Source organism: Rattus norvegicus, chromosome 1 (genome assembly GCF_036323735.1).
Source record: "Rattus norvegicus strain BN/NHsdMcwi chromosome 1, GRCr8, whole genome shotgun sequence".
Taxonomy (NCBI): Eukaryota; Metazoa; Chordata; class Mammalia; order Rodentia; family Muridae; genus Rattus; species Rattus norvegicus.
Genome location: NC_086019.1, coordinates 195,487,685 through 195,509,818, shown reverse-complemented (window position 1 = coordinate 195,509,818; position 22,134 = coordinate 195,487,685). Strand labels below are relative to the sequence as shown.

General features: G+C 44.4%; 1 protein-coding gene across 1 annotated transcript in view; it reads right to left on the bottom strand.

The window, feature by feature from the left end:
* The window catches only part of Dmbt1l1 (deleted in malignant brain tumors 1 like 1), a 134,440-nt gene that overhangs the window by 4,703 nt on the left and 107,603 nt on the right, over positions 1 to 22,134 (bottom strand). The window contains exons 49-66 of the mRNA XM_063279682.1: positions 21,983 to 22,018; positions 21,808 to 21,852; positions 20,069 to 20,104; positions 19,932 to 19,970; positions 19,260 to 19,298; positions 18,893 to 18,937; positions 17,396 to 17,431; positions 14,720 to 14,755; positions 14,380 to 14,424; positions 13,128 to 13,166; positions 13,001 to 13,039; positions 12,815 to 12,859; positions 8,971 to 9,009; positions 8,646 to 8,684; positions 6,179 to 6,217; positions 3,544 to 3,855; positions 2,212 to 2,244; positions 1,437 to 1,612 (exon numbers count right to left, since the gene is read on the bottom strand). Coding sequence (XP_063135752.1) covers positions 1,437 to 1,612; positions 2,212 to 2,244; positions 3,544 to 3,855; positions 6,179 to 6,217; positions 8,646 to 8,684; positions 8,971 to 9,009; positions 12,815 to 12,859; positions 13,001 to 13,039; positions 13,128 to 13,166; positions 14,380 to 14,424; positions 14,720 to 14,755; positions 17,396 to 17,431; positions 18,893 to 18,937; positions 19,260 to 19,298; positions 19,932 to 19,970; positions 20,069 to 20,104; positions 21,808 to 21,852; positions 21,983 to 22,018 — 1,118 coding nt within the window. The remainder of the gene's footprint in view (positions 1 to 1,436; positions 1,613 to 2,211; positions 2,245 to 3,543; positions 3,856 to 6,178; positions 6,218 to 8,645; positions 8,685 to 8,970; positions 9,010 to 12,814; positions 12,860 to 13,000; positions 13,040 to 13,127; positions 13,167 to 14,379; positions 14,425 to 14,719; positions 14,756 to 17,395; positions 17,432 to 18,892; positions 18,938 to 19,259; positions 19,299 to 19,931; positions 19,971 to 20,068; positions 20,105 to 21,807; positions 21,853 to 21,982; positions 22,019 to 22,134) is intronic.

Genomic DNA, 22,134 nt, shown 5'->3' with positions numbered 1-22,134 from the left:
CTTGCTGACTGCCTGTGTCAGAGAGTACTTGGGGGCAGCATGGAACTGCTGAGATAAATTCGCACTAGTTCCAATGACCCATGAGAGCCGGAACCAGAGAGAGAATGACCACCAGGGTAGGTGAGGGAACTGGTTGCACCTTTTTAATTTTTTACTGCAACACTTGACCCTAAGCTAGTTTTGGCTACAGGCCTGTTCCTGCCAGCCTTGGCACCTGGCCTTGCTTCTTGCTTGTATCCACCACACATCAGCTCCAGCAGAATATAGAGGTTGGGAATGGACTGGACAGCATGGTGGGCAGGGGCCAGCACCTGTGCTCTTTTAATGCCCTGTGTGGATGGCCAGAGACGCAGCTTGGCCAGGAGCATTCCTGAAGCACAGGTGACTCAGATCCAAAGATTCTCTGCCAGAGGTCACCTTTCTCCTAGACAGAGGGACTTTCTAGCTAGGTGTCAGGGGCACAGATCTCTCAGCTAAGAAGTGAGATTTCCAAGGTGGAAAGATGGCTCAATGGTTAAAAGCACTGGCTATTCTTCCAGAAGCCCAGAGTTCAGTTCCAGCTACCACATGGTGGCTTGCAACTATCTGTAATGGGATCTGATGCCCTCTTCTGGTGTGTCTGAAGCGAGTGACAGTGTATTTATGTAAATAAGTCTTTTTTTAAAGTGGAATTTTCAGAGCAAAAAGGATAGAAATGTCCATGATCTGTCCGAGCAAAGACCAGACAGAGCAGGAAGGGTGACACTCGGGGGCTTATGTGGGTTACACTGCATGGTTGGTTTGAATGTGACCTCCATAAGGTCAGGTGAGCCTTTTTGCACATGTACAAAGAGGGAAGCAGGAAAACACCTCAGGAGCATGCTTTGCAGCAAGTCACTGTCCATTACACCGAGAAGGCTGTCCTGACAGAACCGTTCCTTCATGTGCACACACGTTTCCTTAACTTCAACGCCGTTGGTTCACGAGATGAGAAGATGGTTGTACAGAATTAAACAGACTCCTGGATGCCCTACATGTTTGCTTCCTATAGGGTGGAATGCGCCTGTCTGCTTAGAGACACAGCAGGTAGACAGACAACCTACCCTTTCTCATCCCCAGCCCTCTAACTTGCTCCTGGTAGATGTTTCCTGTTCAGTCAAGAAGCCTGTCCTGACAAATGCTGGCTTTGAAACTGGGAGACTGTTGTCAGCTGGTCATCCCTCACCTGTCCATCACAGACCTCACTGCACTCAACGTCTATTATAGATCACCTCAGGCCGAGTGCGTGTCTGAAACTCTTCCGGTGGCAGACTGCTTCAGACAAATTAGTGCATGCACTGCTTCAGAAGTGACTTCCTCTATCTTACACAGGTTTTGACAGGCAGTGTAATTTTCTAAGCCTCTCTTCATGCACTCCAACCATATAGAAGTTCGCTACCTCCCTGTCAGCCTCTTACCTGCATGACGGTGCCACAGTGGCCATACGGAATATTGAAGATGAGGTAACGCCCAGTGACTTGGGGGCGACACATCTTATCATTTAAGTGGATGTCCCAGGAGGAGTAGCCTAGTCTCCGGAGATAGCCTCGGTCAATAACAGCTTGGAAGAGGTGAGGCAAGCAAGATAGCTGGGCTGAAGGAGAGAGAGAGAGAGAGAGAGAGAGAGAGAGAGAGAGAGAGAGAGAGAGAGGTAAGCTGGTTCACTGACTCAGGGACTGTCCTATGTTACAAAAGTGCCCCTGATAGTGCTCTGGGCTGGGCGGGGCCTGCCTCAGCATCCTTTACTCTATCCCCACAACTTGGAGCTTGCTGGTGTGGTTGACTGGCTGGACAGCAAGTTCTCAGGCTCCTCTTCTTGTCTCCACCTTCCCAGTGCGGGGGTTACAGATGCATACACTGGGCCTGGCTTTTACCTGGGTGCTCAGGACTTAATGTTTTACAGTCATTGGCTTTATTAAGACCATATTATTGAGAAAGAAGGTCTCTTCACAATTCATGCACGTCAGAGCCTTGCCTAGGTAGTTAAAGGACAACTTATGGCATGCTCTGTCTGAACATGTGTCTGTCTGGACCTAGAAGGCAGGAAGAAGAGTAGAGCAAAAATGGAGAAAGCCCTAGTACAAAGGGGCATCTTCTCCAGCTTCCCAGTACTTAAGCTAATAGGTCTCCTCCCAACCCCCCATTCAGCTACTCTCTTAGCTCCTTCCCTACCAGGAGGAAGGATGACTTTACCATTATCCTTGGGCACAAGAGAGTCTGCTGGACCTGTTGACAAGATGAAAAGTGAAAGTCACTGGGCTGAAATGTCAGAGAACAATAAGACATTAGACAGTCCATTGCAGCTAGCGGGTAATGACATGAGAACATTCCAGAAGATCCAAAGAGGACCCAGTGTCTCCTGACAGATGGATTCTGAAGTTGCACCGAGAACATAGGTGTTACCAACATCAAGATTTGCATAGCAAACACCCCTCTATGAATGGGGTTCCTTGGTTCCTGCTTCTTTCCACAGGCAGGCATGCTTGGGGCCCCAGGTTGAGAAAAATGCACTCTGGGATATCAGGGACTTCTCTGGCTCAGAATCAAAACAGGGCAGTGTTCTAGGGCCAAGGCTCAGCTCAGGAAATGCACAGTCAAATTCACGCAAGCCCTTTAGACACATCAGATACCTTTGGATGTGGGGAATGAGCGCCCCACCCCTATAAAGAAGGACAGAATGTGGATCCTTATTAAAAGTGGGAGTCTTAAGGGGTGACTAAACTGTGAAGAGACATCCCAACAGACAAAGTCTGGGGGGGGGCAGTGGCTCCAGAATAGACTGACACAGCTTCCACTTCCTGGGTAGCGTTTGGCTTTTGGGGACTCTTTCTTTTTTGGGTCCCATGTCCTTGTAAAACAGGCCTTACACAGGATAAAGGCAATGACTGTGGTCTGTTCCCCAGTAATAAAAGTAGCAGCAGACTAGATGAGGTGAACTCAGGCTTCTTCAAGCCTTAGAATTCTCCAACTGTCTGAACTTTGCATGGGCCAATTTAGGGCTAACCTAGAACCATTAGATGCGGTGTAGCTGGTAGTTGGAATGTCAAGAAAGACAGCTGACAATAAAGTATATTCCAGGGAAGATGCAGGCAAAATCTTTGACACAGAGGACACAGAGAAGCTAGGACACTGTGGAGTGTGTTTTAGACTGAGGGTTAGTTAAGTCCGGGTGATACAGTGCCTCCAGAATGGGACCCTTGATGACATCAGAGACAGAAAGTAAACAGGATAAGCTGAGTCTGGGGCCAACAACTGCTAGGCTCTTAAGGGTTCCATGAAGCTGTCACTCCCTTCTTTGAACCGCATAATTCTTCAGTTATATTTCTGACTGATATATTTCACTGAACTGGGATTGCGGCAAGGTCATTAGCAAAATCAGAATGCTCAAAGCACCATCACCACTAGCTCTTCGTCCTAAAATGGAATATTTTGGATAAAGGCTGAATGCCTTAAGGAGGGGTGGTGCTGAGGGAGAGCTTGGGGGCTTTCACAGGCCTGGGCTCAGACCTGCACAGGAGCCCCTACCTGCACAGATCACACTAGCATCCTCGCGGTGGTGACAGTTGTGTCTTGTCCAGCCAGCGTGGGCACAGCTCTCCAGAGAGTCCTCCCTGCCAGAGCAGCGCACTTCATTCATCAGGATGGGGCCTGTGCCGGGCCCAAAGTGGCTTCTACCTGGGGCGCCTAGCGCTGGACCGCAGCCCAGGAGGCGGCACACAACCCGGGCGTTCTTGATGTTCCAGCGGTCATCGCACACAGTTCCCCACTCCCCCTCGTGCCGCACCTCCAGCCGGCCCTCACAGCGGTTCTGCCCGCCTACCAAGCGCAGAGGCAGGTCTAAGAACAAGAGAAATCAGTTCAAGTCAGGTTTCTGGAGTAGACACTATCTGGGGGTGTCACTCGCAGTGAGAACCTTCTCTAAAGCCCCTATATTACCCTTAGCTCTCAAAGAATGGCCATTAAGCCCAACGAGCAGGGGAAAGAGTCAGATGTAGATATGTGCACCCAACCAATGAACAGAAGCTGCTGACCCCTCTGGTTGAATTAGGGAAAAGCTGGAGGAAGTTAAGGAGGAGGGCGACCCTGTAGGAGGACCCCTGAGATCTCTGAGACACTGGATCACCAACCAGGCAGCACACACCAGCTGAGATGAGGCCCCCAACACATACACAGCAGAGGACTCTCGGGTTTGGGTTCAGTCAGAGAAGATGCACCTAACCCTCAAGAGACTGGAGGCCCCAGGAAGTTTAGACGGCTGGTGGGGTGGGTGGGGTGGGGACATCCTTGTGGAAACAAAGAGATGGGACATGGGGTGGGGGTGCGGGTGGGGAGGAGGTACGGGATGTGGAATTCTTGCGATGGGGGTGGGGAGTAGGGTGGACCAGGAAGGGAGTAAACTCTGGAGTACAAAAAATAAATAAAATAAAATAAAACAACAACAAAAAAGAGAGAGCCTAGTCTCCCAAACATCTAACATCTTTAAACAAAAATACAAAGCTTAAAGCAAAACCAGGCAAAAGTTGATCCAACAAAAGCCACCCCCCACCCCCAACCCGGTGCCCAAATCTTTGTAAACAATTGCTTTAAATGGAGGCGTTGCCCTGGTTCTTCAAAGCCCACCCCTGAGATAGTCCTACTGTTCTTCAGAGACAACATTTTAATAACAAAACTGTATCAGGTAACTTAGCTGCTCTGTCATTATACATGGATCTTAGCACCACAGAAGTCTCCACAGGGGTCACACACGAGAAATAACCACTGCGTACAAATGCTTCAAAACATGGAAGTTTGAACCAAAAACAATAAAAGGGGAAACCTGCACAGCCATGCTGCTCACCCGCGAGGATACATTTTGAGAAATGTGCTGTTGGGAGACTTTGTTGTGTTACCCACAAAAGGCTGGCTGTGGGGTCCCTAGGGAACAGTCCACGGAGCCATTGCTGTACACGCATTGCCTAAGAGTTGTTGACTGATAATCCTCGTGGGAGGCTTGCCTGTATGACACGCAGGGTCTACACTCACAGACAGGGGCCTGGTGGTTTGTCTTTGTAATAACCAGCACTGTGCTGCTTGGCCGGAAGAAAAGCCTTAGCAACCATTAAATCTGTAGTTGTGACTATGGTGTGATGGTCCGGGACAGCTGCCCTCTGTTGGCCTAGTTGGCATCAGAATGCCGAAAGCAGGATACCTGTGTAGCTATGAGAATGGGCTGAAGATGCAGCTCAGAGGGAAGAGTAAGGTCCTGGTGCCCATTAAGCACCAGGAAGACAGATGTGTGACTCATGAGCACATGGGTATCTTCTGAGTGAGGTCCTAGAGCTGAATTACAAGTGTGTGTGACTCACACTGTGTATAGGTCAGCATGTAGTATACCCACAGCTGTTGGAGGTGGGGGTAAGGGGTGTAGGGGTGCAAGGTGCTGTGAGGGATGAGAAGGAAATACGACCCTCACGGTATCAATAGACACTATCATTTTGGTGAGTGGAGGAAACAAAACCTACCAGGGAAGGGGGTAAATGCACCGTCAGTGTATAAGCATTAGAGCTTTACAAATGTGCTCCCTCTCAGATTCGGCGGCTTCAAGACAGAGAGGAAGTGCTTGTGGTCATTTCAGACTCCACTCCACTGGCTTGAGAGCAGGAATACATTTCTTTCTTGGCATCAAAATGTGCCGAATATCATCATGTTTTGTTTATTCTCCAGGAGTAAAGCAATCTGTTAGATGCTCAGAAAAGAGCTTCATATGTTTTTTTTAAATAAAGAAAAACAAAAATAAAAAAAAACCATTCAATTTTATAAGCACTTTTTTTTTTTTTTTTTTGAGACTCGGTCTCACTACTTAGCCCTGGCTGGACCCCGGAACTTGTTATATGTAGACTAGACTGATTCAAACTCACAGGGACTCACATGCCTCTGTCCCCTGAGTGTTGGTGACCAAAGATGTGTGCTATCACAACTGTCACTAGGCAACATTTTTATAAGGACTGAGAATAAAGGGCGGGAAATATCCGACCATGTTCCTCAGGTGCCGTTTTAGGTGAGGAAGATGGAATACTGCATTAAACTAGATGAGGGAAACCAGGTGGAAAATTTGGCAACAGCTGTCGAGATGAAATCAGAGGATGGAGCTTTCTCCAGCAACAAGCACAGTGGTCCTTACCAGGCGACGGAGTCACTTTTGTCAAAGTTGGAACCGTGGCTGGAAAAAGAAAGTCGTGAAAAGAAGGGGTTAAAATGTGGCTTGACTGACATTCTGCATTAGACCGCAGGCCTACAGTAGCAAGCCTGTTCCGTAGCAGTGTGCACCTCCCAGGTCCGTTTCCACATGTATGTGAGAAGCTGGTGTGTGGAACATGGCTTCAGAACATTCTCATGTTGCACGTCTACAGTGGGCAACATGATAATCGACGTCCCCAATTAAAAAAATTTAGTATTCATTTTACATATATGAGTATACTGTTCTTGTCTTCAGACACACCAGAAGAGGGCCCCATGGTTGTGAGCCACCATGTGGTTGCTGGGAATTGAACTCAGGACCTCCAGAAGAACAGCCAGTGTTCTTAACCTCTGAGCCATCTCTCTAGCTCTACACCCTCAATTCTTACAAAAACTAATCTGGGAAAATTTTTATCACTGCTTTAGGATTGAAAAAAAAAAAAAAAGGAGACTCAGAGGAACTGTATAAAGGGGCCAGGTCATTCCCAGGTCAAACCTTCCAGTCTCAGGGCCCATGTTCTTTCTAATTATTCTGCATTTTGGGAGAATAAGCTGTAGGAGTTGCATTTATGCTGGGCTCAGGGTTGGGCATTTGGAAAGAAGGATGGTGAGGGTTAATGGCCACCATACCATCCTTCCTTTCTGAGAAGCATTTCCTGTTGAAACAGGAAGTGACTCAGACTGCCATGTTTTCACAGAGGAAGTAGAAGGCATGTGTGCCCTTAACTGTGTAGGATGGGTACTTTGTGACACCTAGTCTGCAAACAAAAGCCTACTACATGTGATGTCAGGAGCCAGTGAGAATGGAAAGTGAGGGAACCTCCTGGCAAAAATGGAGTCGTGATAGGGAGAGGGGAATTGGTAAGTGAAGAAATAAAGGATGGAGGCAGAAAGGGAGAGGGCTGGGGAAGGAGGAAGCCATCTTAACTGTACCTGGAAAGGTATTAACCAGGTATAGTGGTTTGAATATGAATGGTTCAGGGCGTGGCACTATTAGGTGTGGCTTGCTGGAGTAGGTGTGTGATTGTGGGGGTGGGTTTTGAGACCCTCCTTCTAGCTGCCTGAAAGCCAGTCTTCTCCTGTCTGCCTTTGGATGAAGATGTGGCTCCTCCAGTCCCACATCTTCCTGGATGCTGCCATGCTTCTGCCTTGATGGTAATGGACTGAACCTTTGAACCTGTAAGCCAGTCCCAATTAAACGTTGTCCTTTATAAGAGTTGCCTTGGTCATAGTGTCTGTTCACAGCAGTAAACCCTTAACTAAGACACCAGGTTTCATAGAGTTTCAAACTTGGATATTTTCAAAGTAACTAGGACTTGAAATTTAATAACTAAGCGAGTAGCAGGCTTGTTACTGAAGAGAGAAATGTCACCAAATCGGAATTCCCTAGTAAACCCTGGGCATTGGGAGGATCTGGATGAGAGTTTCCATACCTGATTTTTGTCTTGCCCTGGCTCTGTGATCATAAACAAATGTGTTTCTTCTCCGAGACTCCTTTTCCTCCAAAGTAAGAGACTTTTTCTACATTCTCCTCTGGGCTTTGCATCTGAGGCTCTATTAGCCTGTTCATCCTGTTTCTAGCATCTACCTGCCATCCCAGCGTTCAGTGTCATAACCAGTAGAGGCCTGCTGTGCCAGAGGGAATCTGATTGGCCTCTCTTGACACTTATTCCCTCTCTTTTCCCTTCTCCTGGCGTCTTAATTTTTGTTGGATTGATGCTCAGAAAGTGTTTCTCCAGGAGCCGCAAGAAACATGTCTAGGGAAGAAGGGGCCTCGTCTGACATGGGAAATAGAGAAGAACATTTCGCTTTAACCAACAGCATAGTACAAACCAAAAGAACAAGTGGATAGAATTACTGCCACAGTGTATTTGTGTGTGTGTGTGTGTGTGTGTGTGTGTGTGTGTGTGTGTGTGTGTGTGTGTGTATAAGCATGACCAGAAACAACACAGCCAGCGAAATGAGGTGTGAGCCCTCTGCACTTGTCTTCAGAGGCTCATCTGATTAATATCAGCGCACGGGCAGGAGGTATCTGTAGTGGAGGGGCACGTTGCAGTCTGTGGCTGAGGGAAGGAATCTGAATACCATCTCTGTGGAAAGGACGCAGAGGTTTCTGTGTACATCAGGCTTCTGTTATAGACAAGTCCTGAATACAGAGGTTTAATTCCCATAAGAAAGAGCAAAAGCTGAAGTTGTGTTTTAGTTAAGAAATGCAACAGGTTGAGAAGATCGCCAGGGATCTGCTTAGCGGCGTCTGTGTGTGAGGCAGAGAAAAGGCTGCTTTACATGACTGTATTTGTCTTGGTCTCTACTTGATGCCAAGTGCGACCAATGAACAAGCCTGTTTTACAAGGAGAGCACGAGAAACAGAAACTCATCGTGTAAGTTTGAAGACAACAATGGGGACTCACCCCTTGGAGAGGTTGGCTTTGATGGGGTCGAAGAAATATCTGTAGACAAAGAGCAAAGAGATAGCTTCGTTTGTCAAAGCCCTGACCGTTTAACTTTTAAAAAAATGTGATAGGCTAGCAGACATCTTTTCTGTTGCGTCTGAAGGCACATTGGTGTGTAAACACAAAGGACAGGATGCTTTAACCTCCACTGAATGGCATTGAGGGCGTTTCCTACTGTCTTTACTTTGTGGTCATTTTGATCATTAAGCAGATTCACTTTCAAACTCTACCCAATAGATAAGAAGTGCCTTCCTTTAGTTTAAATAGCACAAGGGAAACTTGCCATCTGGAGATCTTGCCTCTGCTGAGGCTGAAGAAGTTTCTGTAGACAAAAAGAAAAGACATAGCTAGGTCATTTGCCAAACAGGAAGGGAAATGCTCTCCTTGTGTTTAAGAAATGAACTTCTGAGTATGATGGGAACATTGAAGCTGTGTTGTGTATGTATGAATACAATTTGACGGTGTGCTGGAAAACACTCTGACCTAGTACCCATTGTTAGCTGTATTTTCCAAAGAACATCTCCCACAAACTGCACTGTGGAAGGTCAGGTTCATTGTGAATGAAGTGGATTGAAGCAGGGAATGTCAAGTTCATTGTGAAAGGAGTGTGGAGTGAAGCGGGGGACAGAGCAGTTCAGCCTGATGCTGGCACCTATTTGGAACACTGCTATTGATGTTGACCTCATGGCCAGTGAACTGTTCACAGATTTGGCACTGGAAAAGCCAGTAGAAATCCCAGGAGAGGCAGTCAAGTAAAAACACAGAAAAAAGCATTACCAATAGACAAGACCAAGCAGACGTTTCAGGGATCTACAAAAAGCATCACCAATAAACAAGACTGGGCAGAAAAATGAATTTCAAGGATCTACAACGAGCTGAAACAATAGTACAGTCCCAAATACATAAAGAAGAAAAATTAACAAATATAACCTTAACTTCCAATAGATCAAACCTAATAGGAGAAGGAGGTCCAGGGGCCATGGTAATCAGCACAGAGGAAATGTTCCAGACTGTGCTGTTGGCCAACTCCTCCCACAGCCCACATGACACAGTCCAGGACACCTCTTCCACCTTCACTCCCACCAGTGAAAGTTAAATTTGAAGACAAGGAGGAAGGGGGCTGTGGACCTGAAGAAGAGGATCCACCAAGACCTGAGGAACCAGCTGTTGGAGCACTTGTCTTAGTCAACTGAAAATCAAATATTGGGAAACTTGAGAGGCTAGCGGCAGAATTTGTGAACTTTGAGTTCCTAATTTTAATTAGTGTAGGCTAGATGTTGTGCTCAAGTCTTCTTGTGACACTAAATTAAAAAAGCTTGAGCTCATAGACACAGAATATCTGGAGGTGTGGCTGTACCGAGAAAAGCACTTTTAAATGCCACGGATCTAGGTCTAAGTGGAAAAGCATGGAAAGACATTGGCATCTTGGGACCTCTGAAGACTGTGGATGATCTAAAAGATTTGGATCTGTTGACTGGGATGACACTGACTTGAATGTTTACCAAGAGAATGCCCTCAAGCTCCTGCCCCAGCTGATTGTCACCAAAAGAACCAGGAAGCCCCTGACTCAGATACAGAGGTTGATGCTACCATGAAAAAGAGAGAGGAAGAGGATGGAGACAGAAAAGACAAGGACAGAGAGGAAGAAGAATTTGATGAAAAAGAGGATGAAAATATGGAAGATGACAAAATAAAGTCATCAGTGAAGAAGAATTTGGACACGATGGGGAAGTTGATGAAGATGAGGAAGAGAGCAGGAGAAGTGGAGGGAGGGAGCGAGCAGGAAAGGTGGAAGGAAGAAGGGAAGGAGGGAGGGATGCTAGAGAGTGAGCAGGAGAGGTGGAGGGAAGGAGGAAGGGAGGGAGGGAGAGCAGGAGAGGTGGAGGGAGGGAGGGAGAGCAGGAGAGGTGGAGGGAGGGAGGGAGAGCAGGAGAGGTGGAGGGAGGGAGAGAGAAACAGATGATGAAGGAGATTATTAATACCCCGAATAACTTGCAAAACCAGAACCATTTGGTATTGGTGGCCTTGTTTGTAGCGTTGGTAGCTGGTTATCAAAGCTGAGAAGTCCAGGATTCTCATCGGCTCAGAGTCAAGAGTGGTTCCCATGACAGCCTCTACCCTTGGTAGTGTAATCTCCATTACCAACCTTGGGAACCAAACTTGGGAATTCCAGCAAAGCCATTAAGGTCATTAATTTTTCATGTAAGTCTCTTGCTGACATGTGGATAGCTATGATTGCTGAGTGATCTGTGGCTCTCATAAGGTTGTAACAACACTTTTACTTTCTGTACAATGAGAAGAGGCCTGCTAAATAAAATCATAACCTTTGGGGTCAGAAAATAACATATAACAGGGAGCAAAAGCCTGGCCAATACTGGGATATCTACAGAAGAATGAAATCAGATTTGTATGTCCCGCTCACAAGGTAGAAACATTCCATTTAAAGATAGAGAACTAGGCAAAACCTTTCTGAACAGACTCCATTAGCAGAGTAAATAAATAATGGAAAAAAACCTGTGACTATATGAAAGTTAAAAGCTTCTGCACACCAAAGAAAAACTATCAACGGAGTAAACGCACAGCCTACAAAGTGGGAGGAAATCTCTTCCAGCTATGATTCAGACACGTGCTTGTTATCTGGACTACATAAGACCTGCAAAATTTAAATCCCTAAACCTTAAAACTGCCAGTCGATATCTGGACTGATGAAGGGGATAAGACAATTTACAAAGAAAAGAAAGGTAAATGGTCAACATTTTTAGTTCAACAGTTAACCCATCAGGAAAATGCAGGGTAAGATGACTTCCAGGACTGGAGAGGTGGCTCAGTGGTTAGAACAAGTACTGCTCAAGTTCTCAAGCTCAGATTCAGGCACTCACATCAGGGGGATAACTGTTTGTGCCTCCAGCTAGGTGCTCTAACGCCCTCTTCTGGACTCAGACAGCACTTGCATTCACATCTATGCACACACACACAGACTCATGCACAAATTTTAAAAAACAGACTACTTCCCTCTTTACGCAGTCAGAAAGGCTAGCACTAGGAAACTAAGTGAGCAGAGGCTAATGACGATGTGGGGGTGTACCCTTACTCACAGCTGGTGGAAGTTACTGTGAAGATCATGTGGCTGTGTCTCACAAAACCAAATGAGAATTATCATCTGACCCAGCTGCCAGCGTGAGTGTATACCCAAAGGAATCTAAATCCTACCACAGAGACACTGGCATAATGACGTGTATGCTACCATGTTCTCAGTCGCTACATGCTCATCACCAGATAGGGGGGTAATGTTACATATATAGCATTTATATATCACATAATATAATACATTATATATATAATATATATGTATCTTATACACACAAGATGGAGTTTTATTCAGTTGTAAATAAAAATTAAATTACAAACTCTGGAAGAATATTGATGCAACTAGAAATATATTATGTGAAGTAACAAAATCAGAAAGACAAATACTACATTCTCTCTCATATACAGATCATATGTATGTGTATATATGTGTGTGTGTGTGTGTGTGTGTGTGTGTGTGTGTGTGTATGTTAGTGTCAGCAGAGAGGAGCTGTGGGAGGAGAAAAGGAGGTTCTTTTTTGTTGTTTTTTTAGAAAAGGAGATTATAAGAAAGGAGAAGGAAATAGAACACATGTGATGAAATAGAGGAAGACTTACTGAAAATGGAATGCTAAAAATATGCAGTGTGTGTATTGTATTTGTGTGTATGTATGTGCATATGTATGTGTATGTGTGTGTATGTGTGTATGTGTGTGTATATGTGTGTGCGTGTGTGTGTGCATGTGTGTGTGTATATGTGTGTGCGTGTGTGTGTGCATGTGTGTGTGTATGTGTGTGTATATGTGTGTGTATGTGTGTGTGTATGTGTGTGTGTATGTATGTATGTGTGTGTATGTGTGTGTGTGTATGTGTGTGTGTGTGTGTGAGAGAGAGAGAGAGAGAGAGAGAGAGAGAGGGAGAGAGAACATCAAAGTGTATATAAAAACGATGCACTAAAACTATTCACTATGTTTGCTCACTAGAAAAATAAGCAACTAAAATGAATTATGGTTAAAAAGAAAAAAAAGAAAAGAAAGAAATGTGCCAACAGAAAACATTACCAGAGGAGCTGGACTCTTCTGCTGATGCTGAGGCTGAAGATGTATCTGTGTAGAAACCAGAGAAGTAGCAATTTAAAAAGCAAACACGTCCACAGATCTGTATTTGATGCCAGACTGCTCAGCTCCTTTTCTAAGTTACCATGACACATGAGCAGCTCAGCTCAGTGCATCAAGCAGGGGACTTACCAGTTGTAGAGCTTGATTCTGCTGAGGTTGAAGACGTATCTAGAGACCGAAAGGAGACCCACAATTGTATGCCTTTGCCAATTAGAGGAAGGTTGTTTAACGTAAGGAAAGTGAGAGGAAGTATCACCTGAGGATGTCTCTTCTTCTGCAGAAGTCGAAGATGCATCTGTGGAAAAGCACAGAAAGCGGGATGCTTTACAAAGGGTCTCTTTTCATTGACCTTTGGTTAGTGGTCAACACAAACATTAAGTAGGTTTCTTTTCTAAATACAAGATGACAAATAAGAAATATAGGAATGTTAACAAAGACACAAGTTCTTGGGTTGCAGAACCCAAAGAAATGAAGTGTGGACAACAGTGGAAGCTTTCTCTCTGCTGGCTAGTTTTCACAGTGCTGGAAGGTTCTCTCTGGGCTGTTGAGAGGGAATTTCCACAGTCTCTCTCAGCTATGAACCTGTAATACTGCACCACTAACATGCCAGGCATGATGTGCTCACAGCTGTAAGAGTCGCGTGACTGGTATGCTTTCTGACTGGATTTGAAGTCCTCTCTAAAGAAGGGGGTTTATATCTAGTATTGCAAACCTGGTCTCGGGAGGTGGAGTGGAGAAGCTTCTGCAGTTGTCTTGCTGAGTGGACACACTGTGCCTGTCAAGTTGGCATCTAAATACTTACAGATATGTTCGTATGTTACCGTTGCTGCTGGGTTTGACCAGGGCAGTTTGCTTTTGCAAGGGTTTGTGGTTATTGCAGACATCCACAGTTGGCCAAAGTGTTGAGAATAAGTGACTTTTGTGCCCCCAATGAGACATCAATATTATCCTTCTGGGTCTCAGGAAACAGCATGGAAGAGGGAGCAGAAAGATCATAACAGCAGGAGGAAGTCCTAGCGTGCTTTAGAACATTATCTGCCAGACACAACATAGATGTTGCACCCTTGGCTATCAGCAGCTGTGATTGTTTGCACAAGACAGGAGTGGGCTCAACACCATCCATCGTGGAAAGAAGGGGCGCTCGTGAGGCTTAACCCCTCCCACAGGTAGTTGATGGTGGCTGAGGGAGAGTGAGTGGGGAGCTTTGGTCAGCATGGTGGCCATTGATAAGTTGTCTGTGCTCGTTTGTATAACCCCTTGCCTACGCTTTGCTAAGCAATCTTAATTAAACTGATAAGATCATAACATAAAGACACGGAGGTAGAAGAGGGCCTAGCTGGGAAGAGGAACAGAGTTAGTAAGGCACAGGGGAGGTGATGGAGGTGAATACAATCAAAACACACTGCACAACGCGTGAAATGGTCACAACAACACTCATTATTAGGTATAGTTAATGCGAAGACAAAAGCACTTATCCTTAGTTAAAACAACACCATGAGGGGCCTTACCACTTGGCTCTCCACTCTTCCCTTCTGCTGAGGCTGAAGACACGTCTATGAACAGAGAAGAGGAAATGAACATAGGATCCCTTTCCAAAGAGAAAGCTGAAAAACTGTGATTGTGTCGGAAAGATCACCAGAGGAGATGTTCTCTGCGGTGGTTCAGGATGGATCTTGGGCGTGACCCCAGAGAACAGGATGCTTTGAAATGGGTAGAGTGGTACTGGGGTAGTTTTCACACACTTCACTTTGTGATTAATGTGGTTATTTAAATAAGTTTACTGTCTAAATGAAACACAGAAAATAAGGCATTTGCTTCATTAGTTAAAAGCACAGTAGAGGGCTTTACCTGGAGAACTTGCTTCTGCTGAGGCTGAAGAACTATCTATAGACAAGGAGAAATAGACATGGAGATAGTTTACAAAACAGGAAAAAAAGAGAGCTGTCCTTTTTTAAGTGACACGTTAAAAACACGACAGGCAGAAAAACATTACCAGAGGAGCAATCTTCTTCAGAGACTGGATTGAATCAGAAAATAGGGAGTCGTAAAATCATGGGCTATGTGCATGGCTCAGTAAGTAAAGAACTTGTGTTGAGAACTTGTGAATCCAGGATCCATTCCCAGAACCCATGTAAAAATGCCTGGAGTTGTGTGAGCTTGTGATTGGAAAGGCACAGATAAAAGAAACCCCAAGCCCAGTCACTCTAGCCTAATTAGTGAGCTCCAGGCCAGTGAGAGACCCTGTCTCAAAGGAGATGGATGTTACTGAGGTTAATACTCAACACCGTTTCCCACCATCCACATCCACATTCACACAGGTGCCAGAACGCCTGAGCAGGCATGCACTATCACACAGGAACATGCACATGCATGTGCACATGCACACGTACTGGATATTTTTTCATTTTTAATCTTCTGACAAGATAATCATTAACTGGTGTTATTTTTTAAGCATGACAAACTAACTGAATATGTAAGTACAACTAAGAGGTAGTCTCCCAGGTGGAGAGCCTGCTTCTGTTGAACTTGAAGAATAGCTATAAATCCATAGGGGAAGGGCACACTTATACTGTGTTTTTTCCTAATGGAAAGAGGAAAAGCTATGTTGTACAGATTGTCTTACATTATAGGTAGATGGTTTTCAAAAACGTCAGAAATCCACAAAATTTGAGATTTAAAGTTATTTATCTTTTGTTGAGACATATGTGCTCCTAACAGTTCCCCTTTGGTGGATTTAATGAAGATTGTGAACATCTCTACCTCCAGGTGAGGCAATACTTTGTGGCTGGGCAGCCACTGGACAAAACTGCCTGTTTCATCTGCAGACCAATACTGTCCAGAAAAGGACAAATTATGCAGAATAGTTGGCTGATAAACTCTGCCGAGACAGGGTGATCAGCCCTTCCAAATCTGCATTTCAACAGTCTGTCAGTTGATTTTGGGCCAGAAGGCTGAAGACTCACATGTTGCTAACAGGGGACTGTGCTAGAGGAGATTTGTCTCTACAACCTCTCAGTTCTAGAAGCCGTGTTAGGCTTCCTATGTGTATAGATATTTGGTCATTCTTAGATTTCTGACGGGGTTGAAGACTGATTATAATCTCATAGCCTATCAGGCTGTTTAACTCTGAATATACATATTTTATTGGATAGTTATCAGATAGTATACAAGCTAGCCAAGATATAATATAGATTTTAAGCCTTTTGTAAGCTGGAATTGATAACTAAGTGTTCTGTTTAACTGATACAGTGATGAACTGGATGTTGAGTGTATCATATGCTTTATAAATTGTAAAATGGTAATAATTGTACTCAATTTATAAGTGAAAAGGCTTTTGAACTGGACAAAAAGGGAGAAATGTTGTTGTTTTCCCTGGAGTTATCTGTATTTTGATGCTAATTCCACTGCTCCAAGGACAGCTGCCTAGACACTTACTCAGGAATTAGGTGACTTTACCAGAAACTTCTCCCCCATTGAATTTGTAAAATACAGGTGGGGGGCAGGTACAGGATAGAAGGAGGCCTGTCATTGGAGAAGGAAGGATGGGTGGGAGAGAAGTTTGAAGGAAGGGGAGGAGACTGGAATGGTAAGAAAGAGAAGAGAGAGATAAGCTGTGGCAGGACAATGGAGACTGAGTAGTTAGATTCTGCTCTGTGTATTTACAGGTTGTTATTAATGTTCTCAAGGGATGGATGGTACCGGGCTTTGTATGTTTAAGTGGGTAATTATATCTTACCAACTGGGTCAAAAAAAAAAAAAGCTATGTTGTAGGGGGTTGATATGGCTCCCTAATTGGTTCTTGATTTGGTCAATAAAGGAAGTCAAAGCCAATTGCTGGACGAAGGGTAAAGGTGGGACTTCCGGGTCCTAGGAAGAATCGCAGAGACCCAGGGAAAGAGGAGGGCTCTGGAACAAGAAGCACAATCAATCATGTAAGACCTGGGGGAAGGCAGGAGCTAACTGTTAGCTGATAGGATTAAGGCAGGAGATTGATTATTCTCTGACAAGTTCTAAAATAACAAAGCTTTCTTTCTTTCTTTTTTTTAAAAAAACATTTATTTATTTATTATATATAAGTCCACTGTAGCTGCCTTCAGACACACCAGAAGAGGGCATCAGATCTCATTACAGATGGTTGTGAGCCACCATGTGGTTGCTGAGAATCGAACTCAGGACCTCTGGAAGAGCAGTCAGTGCTCTTAACCACTGAGCCATCTCTCCAGCCCATAACAAAGCTTTCTAAAGTGTTTTTATCCATAGGCAAAGGCAGGGCAGTAGCTGGCTTCAAGCCTAGAGGAACTAAAAAGCCGAAAGGGAATCAGTGAAGTATGGACAGCAGCTTCGGCCTTTCCCGGGATTGGGGGTTGGTTTTGTTTGATTCTGGGCTAAGCCAGGTGGAGCAAAAGGAACCTGGAGAGGTTGGAGCACGGACTGAGCTTCTGGGAAGGCAGTAGCAAGTTTTTTTTAAATTACACATAACAGATTGTGTTTACATCAATAGAAGTGATGAGTTGAAAAGGTTACCTGAAGAGGTCTCCTGTGCCGAGTCTGAAGATGCATCTGTGTGTAACCCAGAGAACAGGTTGATTTAAAAGTCTTACTGACCTTTGCATTGTGGCCAATATGACTTAAGTAGATTTATTTTCTAAACACAACATGGCAAATAGGAAAACTATATTGTTGAAGATAGACACACAGTCTGAAGCTGGAACTGATCTAGAAGCTTTCTCCCCCTGGCTAGCTCTCACAGTCTTGGAAGGTACTATGCGGATTCCTGGGAAAGAACTGTCAATATTAGCACACCTCGGCTGTGAGCTCTGCAGGCTGCAATTCTGACCCTTCAGGCCATATATGCCCACTGGTGTCAGAGCAGCATGTCTGTTGAAGATGTGACCAACTCTCTTCTGAATGAATGTTAGGCTACTCCATAGAAATTTCATATAGAAACCCGATCAAAAGTTTGTGATAGGTTCTAGTGGCAAGGCTATGTTTGCCGTTTTGCTAAATGGATGTGATATGCCTGCCATATTGACATCTAAGTAATTCTGATTTGATTAGTGCTGGCTTTGGATACAGAAGCTTCTTTTTGCAGTGGGTGATATTTTCTGTATAGACTCATAACTGATCAAAATGATAGTAAATGGTTTGAATAGTCAGCCTTAGATGGGGCACCTCTGTGTTCTCTCTGAGATCAGGGGGTATCCTGCAACAGGAAGCAGGTTCATCATGAATTTCATTTAAGGTTTGGTTAGCTCTGATGACTTGTACTTCAATACAAAGCACACATTAAAAACTTTACAAATAAACCAAGTGTAAAAGGTGGAGGAAGGGATGAGTATGGAGGGTACAATTGTGCTCACGACCTCTCTGCCACTGTAATTACCTGCACACGGACTCTCCCAAGGTTGAGCCTTTAATTATTGTCATGGGAGTGGGAGAACCTGCCACCCCAAAGGGTCTATACAATAACTGATTGTGATGGGAGGGAGAGACATTTATTCAGTGGCACAGCCACTGCTAAGTTGCCAACGCTTCCAGAAATAACCACTCAACTATGCTTCTCCAGTGACCCAAATCAACTCAATGGTCCCTAAAATGGAAAGCATTAAAGTAGGAGAGGACATCACTGGGAAGAGGAATAGGATTAGGAGAAGTGTGAGGAGGGAGGACCAGAGAGAGCACTGGGTGTGAATATCATCAAAACATGTACTTTATGAACATTTCATAATGAAATTCACTCTTCTGTATAATTAAATGTTATTTTTGAAAAAGAAGGGCTGGAGAGATTGCTCTAGGGTCAAGACGGCTTGCTGTTCTTCCAGAGGACTCCAGTTCACTTTCCAGCACTCACATTGGTGGCTCACAGCCATCTGTAACTCCAGCTCTAGTTGGATCCAGAGTCTCTGGTAACTTTGGGCACCCACACTCATGTGTATAGCACATACATGTGCATGCACAGTACATATAACTAAGATGTAAAAAAGCATTTCATTGTTTAAACAACACAGTGAAGGAATTTACCACTTGACTCCCCACTCTTCTCTTCTTCTGAGGTTGAAGACATGTCTACGATCACAGAGAAGAAGAAATGGATGTGCGATCACTTTCCAAACAAGAACCAGAAAGACTATGACTGTATTTCACTTAAGAAATATAATGGGTTGAAAAGATCACCAGAGGAGATGTTCTCTGTGGTAGTTCAGGATGGATCTGGGTGTGACCCCAGAGAACAGGATACTTTGAGATGAGGACTGATATTGGGGGTGGTTTTCACTCACTTTACTTTGTGATGAATGTGTATATTCAGGTCACTGTCTAAAATACCACAGCAAGTAAGGAATCTCGTCACTAGCTATGAAGCACAATGAAGCACAATGAAGGGCTTTACCACTTGAAGAGCTTGCTGCTGCTGAGCCTGAAGAACTATCTGTAGACAAAGAAAGAAGAGACATGGCCAGGTCATTTGCCAAATAGGAAGAGTAAAAACTTCCATGTATTTAAGAAACGTGACGAGCAGAAAAATTACAGAGGAGGGATCTTCTGCTGATGAAGATGCAACTGTGTATAAACCCAGAAAATATTATGCCTTAAAATTAGTATATCCAACTGGGAGGATGGCTCGGTAGGTAAAGTGCTTATTTTACAAATATGTGAACCCAAGATCAATCCGTAGAATCCATATAAAAATGTGAGAAGTGGTTGTGTGCACTATATTCCCAGCACTGGGGAGACAGAGCAAGGAGGATCCCTATAGCTCTGTGTTCAGTCACTCTGACCTAATAAGTGAGCTCTGGGCCAATGAGAGACTCTTATCTCAAAGGAAGTGGACAAACATTCCTGGGGATGACATCTGAGGTTGTCCTCTAAGTTCATACACACATGAAGAACGGTGCTCACACTTTCTATGCAACACAGCATCCACGAGTGTGTAGAAGATGACTTTTTTGTCACTGGACTTTATTTTATGGTCAATATAATTATTAAATAGGCTCATGGTCTAAATTACAACATGACTGGTAAATTAATTTCATTTAGCTAAACAGAATATTGGGGACATTACCAGTTGGAGAGCCTGATTCTGCTGAGGATGAAGAGCTGTCTGTAAACAAAGAGAAATGTATATATTTAGATAATTTGTCAAATGGGAAAAGCCTGTCATTTGTCTAATTTAAAAACATGGCAGGCAGAAACCATTACCAGAGGCAGTATCTTCTGCAGAGCCTGAAGACACATCTGTGTATAGAGCCAGAAAACAATGAGTTATAGGATGAGCATCATGGACTGAGAACACGGCTCATGGGTAAGGTACTTGCCTTGAAGACTTGTGAATCTGAGATCATTTCCCAGAACCCATGTGAAAATGCCTGGAGTTGTGTGGGCTTGTGACCCCAGCACTGGGAAAGCAGAGACAAGAGGAACCTTATGCCTCTGGCCAGAAACTCCAGGCTAATTAGTGAGCTCCAGGCCTATGAGAGACCCATCCTTCACATATGTGTATACATAGGCACAAGAGCACCTGAACAACACATGAGCATGCGTGTGCACACACACCCATATGTATGCGTCATCACAATAGGGGACTAAACAGTTGAAGATCTTACTTCTGCTGAAGAAATAACTCTATATAAAGAGAGGAGCAGATATACCTGGCTTCCTTTACTAAACAGAAAGAGGAGAAGCTCTATGTTTGATAAATTTGACAGTCAAAACACATTCCCAGAGGAGGCATCCACTGAGGCTGAAGATGCATCTGTGTATAAACCCAGAGAACAAGATGCCTTAAAGTGGGTGGCTTTCACTGATATTTATTTTGTGGTCAGTGTAATTATTAAGTAGGTGCATCTTCTAAATACAAAATGTCAAATAAGAAGCCCATCTCTGCTGCTGAAGATAGCACTCGATCTAAAGCTGGAACTGATCTGGAAGCTTGCTCCCCCTGGCTAGCTCTCACAGTGTTGGAAGGTACTAGGTAGATTCCTGGGAAAGAACTGTCATCAGCAACACACCTCAGCTGTGGGCCCTGCAGACTGCAATACTGACCGTTCAGGCCATATATGCCCAGTGGTGTCAGGGTCACATTGCTGGAGGCAGCCAAGTCCTTTGTAGGTAGAGTTGAACTTATCCTCATAGGAGGGAATTTATGTCTAGCACCAAAAACCTGACCTGGAGGTGTGAAATGTCTTTGTGGGGAAAATACTTCTGCTGTACTGCTAAGTGAAAGTGGTGTGCCTTTCAGTTTTCCTTTGAAATGTTTATATTCATGCAAGCAGGTTAGAGTAGCTGTCAGCTTTGATCAGAGAAGCTCTTCCTTGCAGTGGTTGATGGCTATTGAAGAGACTCATAACTGGTCAATGTTCTCATGGTAAGTCACCATTGAAGGGGACCTCTGGATCACCCCTTCCAAGTGTCAGGAAGTATCACAATGAGAGGGTGACGAGGAAGGCACATGAGGGAGGGAAGGTGGCGTATGGTGGATATGGTTGGTGGGCTCTCAGACGCTGTGATTATCTGCACACGATCAGTCTCATTACCATTCCATCATGGAGAAGGGAGGAGCTCATGAGACCTCACTCCTCACTGAGGATCTATTAGAGTAAATGGCTGCTGGGAGGGACAGTTTCTTCAGTGGTGTAGCCCTGGTAAGTTGCCAACAATCTTGCAAATAACTCCCTTCTGGGGAAACTCCTAATAACTTAATTAAGCTAATTAGTTCATGAAACAAATATATGAGAAGAGAAGATGGCCAAGCTGAGAAGACAAACAAAATTAGAGAGTGTGAGAGAACAGGATAGCCTGTTGAGAGTTACTATAGTAGACGTGGGTATGAAAATGCCATAATTAAACCTTTTATGTATAATTAATACATGATAACAAAATTCCTCAAAGACAAACTCCGCATTTCATTAGTTGGAATACAACACCGTGAGGGGCCTTACCAGTTGACTGTCCACTCTCCCCTTCTGCCGAGGTTGAAGACATATCTATGAACGAAGAGAAGAAGACATGTCTATGACCACTTTCCAAAGAGAAAGAAAAAGAGCTCTGATCATTTGGTAAGAAATTTGACAGTCAAACAAACAGACACACAAACAAAACCCCGAAACCCATTACCAGAGGATATCTCTTCTGCTGAGGCCGAAGATGCATCTGTGTAGAAACCCAGAGAACAGCATGCTCTAACATGGGTAAAACAATGCTTGGGGTGTTTTCACTATCTTTACCTTGCAGTCATTAAGTAGGTTCACTGTCTAATTCAGCATGAC